Source organism: Carcharhinus amblyrhynchos, chromosome 15 (assembly GCF_965287045.1).
Source record: "Carcharhinus amblyrhynchos chromosome 15, sCarAmb.v2.hapA, whole genome shotgun sequence".
Taxonomy (NCBI): Eukaryota; Metazoa; Chordata; class Chondrichthyes; order Carcharhiniformes; family Carcharhinidae; genus Carcharhinus; species Carcharhinus amblyrhynchos.
Window position 1 is genome coordinate 63,632,161 of NC_137338.1, and position 13,551 is coordinate 63,645,711.

The 13,551-nt window shown below is 36.7% G+C and overlaps 1 protein-coding gene across 5 annotated transcripts in view; it reads left to right on the forward strand.

The window, feature by feature from the left end:
- LOC145353369 (cyclin-dependent kinase-like 5) overlaps positions 1-13,169 on the forward strand; it is a 208,296-nt gene extending 195,127 nt beyond the window's left edge. For 4 of the 5 annotated variants that reach the window (XM_080204064.1, XM_080204066.1, XM_080204065.1 and 1 more), the window contains 3 exons: positions 3,576-3,698; positions 5,325-5,435; positions 7,807-13,169. In XM_080204064.1, coding sequence (XP_080060190.1) covers positions 3,576-3,698; positions 5,325-5,435; positions 7,807-8,193 — 621 coding nt within the window. In that variant the 3' untranslated portion in view covers positions 8,194-13,169. The remainder of the gene's footprint in view (positions 1-3,575; positions 3,699-5,324; positions 5,436-7,806) is intronic. The other variant, XM_080204067.1, reaches the window with a different exon arrangement.
- The last annotated feature ends 382 nt before the right edge of the window (positions 13,170-13,551 follow it).

The following is a 13,551-nucleotide window of genomic DNA, read 5'->3' on the forward strand; positions in this document are numbered from 1 at the left end:
CCTCCTCTGCACTCCCTCCAAGGCCAAAATATCCTTGCGTAAGTACAGCGCCCAAAACTGCACACAGTACTCCAGCTGTCTGACAGCATCTGTGGAGAGAGACTAGAGTCAACATTTTGACTCAGAATGACTCTCCACAGATACTGTCAGACCTACTGAGGTTTTCCAGCATTTTCTGTTTTTGTTAAAGTAAACATTGGTTCCATAGAAAGAGAGACAGGAGAAATTATTTTGGGGAATGAAGTCACATTGAACGAATATTTTGTGACTGTTTCCACAGTAGAAGACACAAGATGTATACCAGAAATAGAGGGTAACCTAGCTATTAAAAAGAGTGAGGAAATTAAGGTAATTAATATCAGTAGTGAAAAAGATTGGAGAAACTAAAGGATCTAAGATCAAACAAATCTTTGGGATTTGATGATTTACACCTTAGGGTTCTATAAGAGACAGTAAATACTCCATCTATGATTTTTCAAAATTCCTTGCATTTGGGAATGGTCCCATCAGATTGGAAGTTGGTGAGTCATAGAATCCTAACATGAGGAAGCCATTCAGCCCATCAGGCACTGACAACAATCCAACCCAACTTTGGCCCTCGATGTTGTGCCGAGCTTTCTCCGAAACCAAGATCAAGCTATCCCACTCTATTATTTTGGTGTGCTCCAGTGCCTATCCAATAACCACTTGAAAGTTCCTAAAGTGTCCGACTCCAGTATCACAGCAGGCAGTCCATTCCACACCCCGACCACTCTCTGAGTAAAGAACCTACCTCGGACATCCCTCCTATATCTCCCACCATGCATCTTTGAATATCCACTCTATCTATCCCCCTCATAATCTTATAAAGCTCTATTGAGTCGCCTCTCATCCTCCTTCACTCTAAAGAGAAAAGCCTTAGCTCCTTCAACCTTTCCTCATAAGACCTACCCTCCAAACCAGGTAGCATCCTGGTAAATCTCCTCTGCACTCTTTCCAGTGCTTCCATATCTTTGTTATAGTAAGGTGATCAGAACTGCACACAATATTCCAAATGTGGTCCTGTACAGTTGCAGCATAACCCCACGGCTCTTAAACTCAAACCCCTGTTAATCAACGCTAACACACTATAGGCCTTCTTCACAGCTTTATCCACTTGAGTGACAACTTTCAGAGATCTGTGGATATGAACCCCAAGATCTCTCTCTGTTCCTCCACATTCCTCGGAACCTTGCCGTTGATCCTGTAATCCGCATTCAAATTCATCCTACCAAAATGAATCACCTCGCACTTATCAGGGTTAAACTCCATCTGCCATTTTTCGGCCCAGCTCTGCATCCTATCAGTGTCTCTTTGCAGTCTACAACAGCCCTCCACCTCATTCAGTACTTCACTAATCTTGGTGTCATCAGCAAATTTACTGATGCATCCTTCAGACCCCTCCTCCAAGTCATTGATAAAAATCACAAACAGTACAGAACCCAGCACTGATCCCTGTGGTACACCACTGGTAACTGGTCTCCAGTCTGAAAATTTTCCATCCACTACCACCCTCTGTCTTCCAATCGGCAAAATTTCCCTCTATCCCATATCTCCTTACTTTCTTTCCTTCACCTCCAGTAATCTAGCCTTGGAATTATTATGGATCTGGACTGCCTCAATAATGGCTCACCTCTCAGGGTTTTAGCCTTATCTCCTGAGATTCCATTCCCCTGAATTCCTGGGTCTGCACTCTACTACTTACTCACAAACACATCTTCAGCTCTTTGGCCACGCTGAGCAGAACACTACAATTTCAAAAGATTACCTTTGCCACGATGGCTCACAACACAGATTCACCAATCTCCTGCTGTTTTCTCAAATCTCCAGGACTTCTCCTGAACCCTCATTTCTTAAAGACTACCAACCAAAGCATTTTTACTGCTCTGTTTTGTTATGATTCCCAAAGCAAAACTTGTTGTTAAGGGGATTGACGTGTCAGTAAGACAGTGGTTACATTCAGTAGCTGTTTTGCTTTAAATTGCATTTGGCTTCGGAATTCACCACCACTTTTTTCACTTTTATGTTTTGGCTTTCCCTGTAGATGGAATGGTTGAATGGTTATTTCTTATTTCAACAAAACTTAAAAGCTAAATAAGAGTCAGTAATTGGACTAAAATAAACTTGTTCTATTCTCTGAGAAGAGAGGAACCATCAAGGTTATGTCAATACCTTTTCTCATTACGTTGTTCCCTCGTGGACCAATGAGCAGAGTGATATATACGGAGCAGCTACTTCAAGCAGTTTGCTTGCTTTTGCAAGGAATCTACAATGATGCTTCAGTGTTCCAAGCAAGTTTGATATGCATCTCTTGAGAGTTCTAATGATTTTTTAATGATTTTTTTGTGCAGTATAGCATATTCTGATTTACGAAAAATATATTGCCTACTTTAGGTGTGGTTTTTCTCATCCGGAAAATTAAAAGCTTCTGTCTGATTTTTTTCAGTAGAGATCTGTTTTAGTTTGTGTCAGTTGTGATGATACTGTGTTACTGATATATTTTATGTTACAGTAAAATGTTTTAAGGTTCAGTTTTTTTTCTACAGGGTCGGTATGTCTGGAGGGAATATAGCTCAGTTGCTGCAAAACAGGATAATTACTCATTTTAGCCATGTAGTGTTTATTTAGTAGAAGGCTTAATGCACTGTTATTTACAAAAGAAAAGGTCCCCTGGTTTTTTGCTGAATTAAAGAAATGGAATGAATGTTTAGGTGTGCAGAATCATGTGATACTAGGTTAATGAGAGGAGCTAAGCTTGTAGCAGGGAAACAGATTCTTTTTCATTTTAGAGTTGGTGCTGGAGCTGTTTAAATACAGAAGTCTTTCTCCACAAAGTCTCTTTACAGCTTCAGAACTTTCTACACTAATTTAAAGCAATATGCTTGGGTTTGTTAACTGTATTTAAAGTGGTATTTATGTCTATGGGAAGACTATTACTTACTTGGAACTGAAATATTGATAAGTTAGAAATTAGAGTTTTTTCATGTTTAAAGATTTTTCAGTGGTTAAGAGTTAAACTGCTTCATTTTGTCAGAGTTGTACTTAAACTGTGTTATGAATAAAGCTGGTTTCAGTAAAAGATCCCTAATATGTTAGTGAAATTACTCCTGGAACAAAGCATCCTTTCCTCACGTTTAAGTCAAAATTAAAAAATTGTTGACATCTAGTCTGGTTTCATGATATACCTTGGGGTTTTGGTCTGGGATCTTAACAAAGTCAATTATGCTTAAGGTTTCTGTATTATTATAACCAGATAAAAATGCAACAGGTGTAGTTTTAGGTAAGTTGCTTCACTCATTGGATTAAGGAAGATCACCTGGTCAAATTGATGTCACAAAAATACAGTGTCCTTAAAAGAATGAGAATAGACACGTCTATGATTGGTAATCTAACATTGTTAATATAAAACCTGCACTTCAGAAAAAAGTCTCTGAATATTGTCTTTTTGGTGATTATTTGGAGTAATTAAAACTATTCAATAAAAATTAAGACACTGGAATATAGTTGTTTGTACTGCAATATCTATGCACTTGGTATACTTGTATCTTATATTACAGACTGAAAACAGCGATGGAGAAAATCCAACTATCAGAAAATCCCTCTTTCCTCTTTTTAGTGCAAAGAATCATTTAAAACATAGCTGTTCCTCAAGAGAACTGCCTGTAGTCAATCTTCCCATGGTATTAATTTTAAAATATTGTATTCCTAACACACAACTATGATGCTTCCATGCTAGAGCATGCACATACTGAGTATAAATTTCTTAAAAATTGGTTTAAGCTTGGGTCTTCCAATCTATCCCTAACTAATATTGGAAATGTATTCAGGAGCTTAACTTTTTGATTATAACTGTATGTTCTCAATTTTTATTTCTGAGCAAAAAGGAAATTTTTTTTCTTACTACCATTGAACTAACAGCATGTTCAAAAATCAGGTTCCAACTTTGGAAAGCAGCAACATGGCACTGTGGCATGCGATCGGGAAATGCTGCATTCTGCATATAGTCTAGCTATGGTGCTTTTTAGAGGAGAAAAAAATCTGAAGCATATAGTTTGAGGCCATTTTGGGGTTACCTCTAAAGTTGTTAGCTGCACCATGTAGACAGAAAGCTGTCCTGAATAGATAGAACATCAGAACATGGATAGAAAACTACTTTCTATGGTTAGTCAAGGGTTTGAGGTGGAATTCATGTGCTTTTGCACATGGACATAAAAGCATTAGAGTGCAGAAAGAATTCAGAAGAATGGTTCCATGCTTGAGGAACTTCAATGATATGGATAGATTGTAGAAGATGGGGCTGTTCTCCTTGAAGAAGAGATGGTTGACAGGGGATTTGATTAAAATATTCAAAGTGATGCAAGATTTGGACAGGATAGGAGAAAGCTGACCAATTTGTAGAAGGATCAAGAAACAGAGGATGATGATTTCAGATGATTGGCAAAAAAAAATTTTTAGGCAACCAATGATTAGCATCTGGAATAAGCTGGCTGAGAGTATGGTGGCATTGAATCGTGGCTTTAAAAAGAGAATTGGATAATTAACTGAAAGCTAAAAGAGGCCACATCGACATGATGGGTCGACTGGCCTCCTATGCTGTAACCATTCAATATTCCATTGCTACAAACTTGTGCTGCTGCTGATCTTTTCTCCATGTAAGAGCTCATTCATAGCAATACCATATATTTCCTTGAAATTTTTTTTTCAGTACCAAATAGTTTTTGTGCAGTTTTAGTTTGTTATATTGTGATTGAGCAATTATGGAAGATGAATCTGCAGCATTGTTTACTGGATTTGTACTTCTGATCTGGATCTAATGGAATTGGAACACAAGTTGTGTGTTCTTTTTGTTAAAAGTACAGTATGATTACCAAGTAGTTTAACTGATTCCTGGATATCTGTAGCAAGACAAAAATATCTGATTTTCTAATCCATTTATCCACAGCAACAACTTAAGCATTCCTTTATAGGATGTAATTTCTTACAATGTGTGATTATTCCGTGCCATTCCTCAAAAAGTTGTTAATCTTTACATAAATGTTTCTACTAATTGTTCAGATTTTAATTGTGCTTCGCCTCCTCTGATGAGCACCATATAGATGAAGGCAACCTTTAGGGCAAAGCTATGTAATGGCATATCATCTTGAAGACCATCTATGTATATCTGTTGTATTAGCCAGACTTACACTGTCTTCAAGTTGTGATCAAGCTAAATACTAAAGAATGCATGTCCTTACTAAAGATGAATCAAAGGGCAAAAGATTATTTTGTTTCGCTTTACGTTGCTAACATGCATCTTTTGATTTTAGATGCCTAGTAGTGATGGCCATGATCGCCTGGCATTACAAAAGGCAATACAGTCCAGCCAAAGCAGAGGGAGAGATTGGCCTCCAGACAAGATGACAGATGTTCAGCCTCAGGTATTTTATTTACCCTATGGACCTTTAAATCTGTGTTGTGAAAAATTCTACAATCACTCATTCCAATTAAAATATATTCAGTTGAATATTTCAAGTTTAGGCATTTTTTCTACCTGGTATCCTTTTGCATTTTTCCAGCTTTATCAACTTACCTATATACTTCTAAAATTTTACGTGTCTTTTCAGGTTGCTTACACTCTTCTCAACCACATTCCCTTTTTATGTCGATCAATCAGATCATTTTATGTGTGTATGTATGTATATTATGTGTGTGTGGTCTCAGGGGAACAATGTAGATCTCAAGGGAACAGTGAATCACATTCTTCCTGGCTGGAGCCACTGCTTTACTGCTTTGTCAGCTACCTTCCTATCCATACTACTACATTCTTTAATGCTGTCATTTGAGACAGTTCTATTAGTTGCCTTTTGTAAATCTTTATCCACGTCATATATTCTCTTCTTCCGTTGGAAAAAACAAAAGTCAGAAAACATTACCAACAGACTGAAAAACAGCTTCTCTGCTGTCATCAGTCTTTTGAACCGTCCTATCATATGTTAAACTGATCTTTCCCTTCACTCCACCTGTAGTGCAATACTATATTCTATGTCTTTCCTTTTCCCCTATGTACCTTGTGAACAGTGTGTTTTGCCTGTATAGTGTGCAAGAAACAGTACTTTTCACTGTATCCCAATAGATGACAATAAAATCAAATCAGCATGCTGTGCAATTTTCCATCAATACAGTCTATTATTTGTTAAAGAACTTGATTAAATTTGTTAGATATGACATACTTTTCAAATGTCCTGCCATCAGACTGTCTGTTTCTTCATCTTTGACTTCTTCTCAACATATTTTGGGATGATTACCATCAGGATTTTGTGCCTCTTTCAGTTTTAATATCTATCAAACTTCTCAGTACTACTTATCTGATTTTTTTTCAGCCCCATCATTTGCATACTTTCATTTCCACTGTTGCATTCTTCAGTGACAGCTGAGACGTTGGGTAGAATTTCTAATTTTTTGAAGTATCAGATATGGGTGACACAGTGGTTAGCACTGCTGCCTTACAGCTCCAGGGACCCAGGTTCAGCTCCCAGCTTGGGTCACCCTCTGTGCAGAGTCTGCATCTTCTCCCCATGTCTGCGTGGGTTTCCTCTGATTTCCTCCCGCAGTCCGAAAGAAGTAGGTGGATAGACTGGGACTTTTTTCTCTGGAGCGTAGGAGGCTTGGAGTGATCATATAGTGGTCTATAAAATAAATGATGAGGGGCATAGATCAGCTAAATAGTCAATATCTTTTCCCAAAGGGAGTCTAAAACTAGAGGGCATAGGTTTAAGGTGAGAGGGGAGAGATACAAAAGCGTCCAGAGGGGCAATTTTTTCACACAGAGGGTGGTGAGTGTCTGGAACAAGTTGCCAGAGATAGCGTTTAGACAGTTACATGGGTAAGATGGCTAAGAGGAATATGGGCCAAACACAGGCAGTTGGGTCTAGCTTAGTCGTTAAAAAAAGGGCGGCATGGAAAAGTTGGACCGAAGGGCCTGTTTCCATGTTGTGAACCTCTATGACTCTAAGTGCTGGTTGGGAGGATTGGCCGTGCTAAATTCTCCCTCAGTACCCAGGTAAATGCCAGTCTGGCGACTAGAGGAGTTTCACAGTAACTTCATTGTAGTGTTAATGTAAACCTACTTTTAAATAAACTTTAAAACTCAGGTGAGAAAAGCGGTGTGTAGTCTGCTGGCTTTTCCTGCCAAATTTGTGTGGGGGGGTGGTAGGGAGTGACTTTGTGGGGAGATATTACAGCAGGAAGGCATGCTAATTGGATTCACATGTATTATGATCGCATTCTTCCCATTGCATGGTAAGAACTTCATTGTCACTGACAGGGGCGAAGACAATTCAATGAGGAAATGCTGCCAACATAACTACTGTTTTGGGATTCCCCCCCGGTGGGATTTTTTGATCTGCCTGCCACCAGAATTGTCTGGTCCCAATGAAAGTGAATGACTTTCAACAGGGCCACCGAAGCTCCAAGGTGCTATGACAACATCTTGCATGGAATAACTTTTTCTGTCTCTGACTATTCATTAAGTGTTCAGAAAATTCATTATTGTCTTTCTAAGTTTGTCTGTTGTCTCTTCAGCCTTTCTAAACTTCCTTTTCTCCCAGTTTTTTATACTTTGCTTGGTTTTCTTTTTGTAATAGTGTTGCCTTTGCAGCACTGACTTTCATGTAAATATTTGCTGCACTCTTCAAATATAGCTCTGTAAAAGTTATTTTCTGCTATGCAGAAAAATTTCAACTGAAAGGAAAAAAAACTTGGTTACTGGCTTTTACTAATCTTTGAAAAAGCTTTTTTGATGTCTTGCAGAAACACCCTTTGAAATCGCTGCGAAAGTTTCTGCAGCTCCCAACTTCATTCAGTCACTCTACTTCCTCAGACATGCGATTTCAGCCCTTGCCAAACCAACCAATCAAATCTTCTCATGGTGAGGGTCGCATCCATGGAATGGGACAGACATCAAGCAGCAATGTACGACAAGATTCCCTGGCAAAACCCAGATCAACTTTTCAGCTACCTGGGCAAATGGAGCCTATCTGGCATGTACTCCCAAGTGGCAGGACTGGAATTGATGGAACAATGAACTCTGACCAGATGATTTCCAAATCAAGTCAAAATGGTCATTCACTACATTTAACGAGAACAGCACGCTCCAGAATGCCAAATCTAAACGATTTAAAGGAAACTGCACTGTAGTTATATTTCATACCATGATTCTAAAAATGAACAGGCTCCTATTTCAGATTTATAGCCAGATCCCTTTAATAGACATTACCAATATAATGTAAGCATTTAAACTAATCTTAATTATGCCAGTGTTGCAATATGCAGAATTATTTTAAATTGTTTGAAAATTTTTGCAAAACAGTATCAAGCAGCTATGTAACAATGGTAAACATCGCAATGATTTCTAACAAAGCTCACAATTCACATAGTGTTGGGATTATTCTGTAGTAGTTAACCAGTTTGTAGTATAATAAATAATATATTTGTATATTGCAGGGGGGTCTTGAATTTGTCCTGAGATTCATGTTTTCATAGAGCACAATGTTACAATGTACTTAATGCACACTGTATTCACAAGCTGCTGATGCTTTTTAGCATTTAGTACACTTTCTTCCTCATAGCTATTGTAACTTGCATTATATTTAGGCATATGAATAGTGGTATTTAAGCAAATATACCTGTACTGGTAATTATATTTGGTGCGTGGTCAGTAGCTTGTCAGAGTTTGATAAGAGGATTTTATTTTTTGTATGTACACAGTCTGTACAAAGTACTTTATGAAAATGATATATAAGAATAGCTCAAATTACAAATTGTTACGGGACTGTCAACCTCAAGTGGTTCATCAATGCATTAGTGCAAGATATAGGCCAGAATTTTACCGGCATGCCAGCCATGATTCTGGGGGCGGGTTCGGCTCAGAGTACGGCATTCTCCGTTGGCCTCGGGCAGGATTGTGCGAAACTTGAGCAAACGTGCCAGTAAAATTCCACCTATAGTGTAGGAGCACGATTGGGCCTGTTATTTTGCAGTATACACAACTGCGATTATATCATTTTCATTCTTTTGGATAATGATGGAATCTAGGCTTCAATCAAATCATATGGCTTGATCCAGGTGAATATGTATGGATATTGAATTTTAGTTTACTATGTGTTATGGTAAGTAGTGAACTACATGTATATTGTACAGAGAATAAAGATTCTAATGCACTTGAGACTCAGATTATATAAACTGCAAAAGTACAGCTGGAATCAATTTTGCGACATTGAGATCTTTTAGCAGATGTAAATAATTTCTTAGTAATGTTATTGCATTCTTGAAAGAGGTTGATTTCTGTCTTTATATCTTTACTTCTGTTTTGTATCATTCGTTATCATTATGGCTCCTATTTAGCTGTACTAAATCTGCTTTATCTCCGCCTTTCCTTGAATAATTTTATGCTTGATTGTATATTACTGCAGAAGTATATCTTTTGCTTCCAAGGGAGGATATATTGATACAGTAGTTGTACATATTGGGACTTGAGTGCTGCTTGAACATCCAGGTGCTTCACTGATGGTGGCTGTAGACAGTGTTGGCTGACCGTATACCAGCAACAAAACTAAGGTTGTCATTAGTTTAGTCCTTTTTGCTGTGACAGTGAAAGCCTAAAATGTGAAATTTCCATCTTCCCTCTGGATCAGTCTGTTGCTTCTTCATTAGGCGTTTCCTATGAAGTTGGCAAGTGGCGGATCCTGCATAGGTTTCTCAAATGGGTTCTGGACTTCTTGGTAGTTCTTCAAATTTATGAGGATGTTGAATATCATGTGCTCTTACCATTGTGTCCTTCAAATGACCAAATGATCTTTGGTGGAAATGAGACACTTCCCCAAAGCAGGAGAATGCCATCTTCTTGCTTTTGGTAACACAGATAATTAAGCCCAGCAGGCAGAAGAAATGAGTCATCACCCTCAAAACTTTCTTCATGTGACAGGGAAATTATATCACATCTAAATTGTACTTTTGTTGGATTATTCATTGTGCTTATATTGATATTGTAGTTTGTATCCCCATGTGTTAGAACATATCAGTTTTCATGTAATTTTGCATTTCCAGCATCTGACACCTGGATCTTTTGCCTGTGCCTTATCTTGTGCCGATTGTTTTTCATTGTTGTGCAGTGATCCCATAAACAAAAAGATATATATTTTTAAGAGAAAACAATGGCCAAAAGAGAAATTACAGGTTTGTGCAATGTTCTGGTTTAACTCTGGCCTTGCAAATGGGCAAATAAAACACAACTTAGCACCTTATGCAGATTGGTAGCTCATCCTATATCATGCAAAAATTCTTGCAGAAATTACCAAAGTCACGCTTTGTGATTTTCATAAGGAAGTTAAGTTCAGATCTTAGGCAGAGTCTAAGGATTTGCTTTTCACTTTAAATTATCTGTTTGGGACATCCTATCACCTTGTTTAGATGTTAACACAGGAACAACCACCAAAGCTGTACATGTCATTTTTTTTTCTTTTGGGCATCTATTTTTCTCTCAATATACAATTTAGGTGAATGGCAGGACAGGTATGTAATAGATCACACTTATTCATCGAATATTCACGGGGCATTTGCAATAGTAATCAACCATTTGTGAGCTTGTGATCATTTGATTTTCGTTCTGCATGTATAGTCCTTTTCATATATCTCCATCACAACTGTTACCTATGTAAACTATGCCAAACATTTTGGTTTTCCAATAATGTATGAAGCCAGTTATTTTAAAATAATTCATTATGACTTTGATGACACTCATCTAGGAAATTTTATGATTCTGGTTTCTTAAAAAATATATATATTTGTATATTAACCTGAACAAAATCAAGTGTTCACCTTTATAAAAGAAGAAAGAATGCAGAAATTTGTACTTGACATGCCATTAAGGTTTTTAATCATGTAACCACAAGTGACGGTGACAGATGTGGAGAGGATAATGAATCCAAACTTGCTGCCCCCTCCTCCCACCCCCACATTGTAACAAACCCTTCAAGATTATATACTCCCTGTACTTGCCCATTAATAAAAAGTGATGAGTCAGCAGCAACTCAGATTACATCACAGATTTCAAGCAAATGTTATGGAAACGTGACCTCTGTTGATAGTTGGTAAATAGGTATCATTGGAACCATATGTGTATAAATTTTTGTTTAAGAAATAGTAAAAGGTGATGTTCCAGATAAGTAACAAATGGGCTTTGTTAGTGAATTTTGACCTGTAATTTCATTCTGATCCTTACCATTTCATATTAATGATTTCATAACTTCAAACTCATTTGGGAACTTGATCTTCAAGTTGTAATCTCAAAATAAAGATAATGGTAGATATTTAAACAAGCTTTAAGTGAGTTCAGTTTTTAAAGATTTATTTATGGGTTTCAAACTTTCTATTAGCACAAGACACTAAATTTATGGCATGCAGAGACTTCCTGCACAAAGCATGTTTAACACAACATGTTGACATGTTAACATGTTGACTTCACACAATATATTTCCATGAAAATAGTGCCTTGCTCGTTTGCAGCTAAATTTGCACTATATTGCGAGATTTCTTTCAATGGTAGCTTGCTGATTTATTTTGAGAGATTTTCGCAACTTCTGTATCAACATCTTTTCCAGGCACGACTGTTTTGTGAATATGGTATGTGTCCGCAGTTGAAGAAGTTGAAGCTTTCTCGTCCTTCCTACTACTGTCTCATATTGTTCTTCCAAGATCATTACATAATCTGGCTAGTTATTTTGCCTAGATTTCCCATTGAGCTTACCTTTCACAAAATATTCTGCATCATGTGTTCAAAATGATGCAGACATAAGTAATCATTTAAGGAACATATATATTAAAGCCATTAATGAACATGATTTTTTTAAAAGAGGTGGGATATTCAGTATAGAGGAAGATTTTAATATCTTCAGTAAACAGATATTGAGCGACTTCTACCATTGCCATTGATGGGAACAAACATTCACCCAAATTCCCATTTTGAAATGTGCTTATTAATGTTATGAAAAGTATCAGTTATTTGATTTATAATATTGGTGTTTTTAAATGTCATTGCACACAAAGGCTCAGATGGTTAGTTTCAGTATCTGAGATCAGTTATCGATTTCAGTAGCTCCAACAGCTAAAATGTAGAACTGGCATTAATTTTGAAACAGGCTGCTCCTATATTCTGCAGAATTTTAAGTTTCCAATTTTACTGTTGTTTTACCTTCAGTATTACATTTTTTTAATGTCTGCACATTTTCTCATTAAATCTTATATGGAAAAATCAGTTTTCAGAGTTAAAACTTGCAGAAAAATGTTGTTGCACAGAACAACTAAAACATTAGGATTTTTATGCCACATTTTTAAAACAGCTTTTATACAATGGTGATTGATGTAGTGTAAACCCAGGGTCCAAATAATTCAGCAGAATATAAACCAGCAGGTGTAATTAGTGTTTGATGTATATATTTGTCTAAAAAATTGTGCTTCATGCATGCATATCTAAATACTTCACACAGATTTGTATGGGTGTAAAACAGATGTATTCTCTATTAGATCTTAATACATACATATCTATAGGGGTTAGAAATTGCTGTTAGGGAGCTTATAATATTAATGGGGAAAACCTAATAAACATAAATTGCTATTGAATATAGTTCTGTTAGGATAATATCCCGGATGTACAAAAACATGGAAACAACTGTTGAGAGTGTATATGTAATTCTCAGAAATGTTTTATGCCTATAGCCACAATTCAAATTATATTTTAGGCAGTTTTTTTAAGAAATGTGCATATGTTTTCAAGTATAAAACTTCTCGTTTTCTGGGATTCTTTGGCAACGTTTGTGTTTTGTCCCATAGTTGTATTTATGTTTTGTTTTCTTTACACTATTGCAGTTTTTCCTTTTTTAATAATTAAGGTATAAAACATTTGTAAATTGTTTATATAACATTTATATGTTTGTATATTCAACTTTTATGGTGTGTTTTCCATCTGTATGTACAGCTATTTTGTAAATTTTAATCATACTGTTTGAGTTGTCACTGAATATTGGCATGAAATTGGTTAATTTTTACTAAGCACAATGTATTTTTGAATGGATCTTGTAAACACGTCTTTATAAAAATGCAATTTTTTTGCACTAAAATGATAAGCGTTCCTGACTTTGTTAATATTTAGGCTTAATCATATGTTGGGTGGGAGAATCTAATCACATTTAATTGTGGGATACGTAAACAGACAGTGCTTTATGGACAAAATATTCAAGGGTATGTGTTTGATTTATATCCAACTTAATTGATTTTTTTTAAAGTAGTAAATTTTACTATCTAATTAGTTGAGGTTAAAATTGGAAAATACTGTATTACATCTTACTAAAATGTTGGGGGCAACTCTGCCATCCCACTTCGCTGATTTTTCAGCGTAGTGGGCTGGGAGATTCAAGTGGCGGCCGACTCACATGATTCGTGCTGGGCGTCCAGCCCTGAGCACATCTCCAAGCCTAAGTTTTTGGCGTCAAGGGATTCATG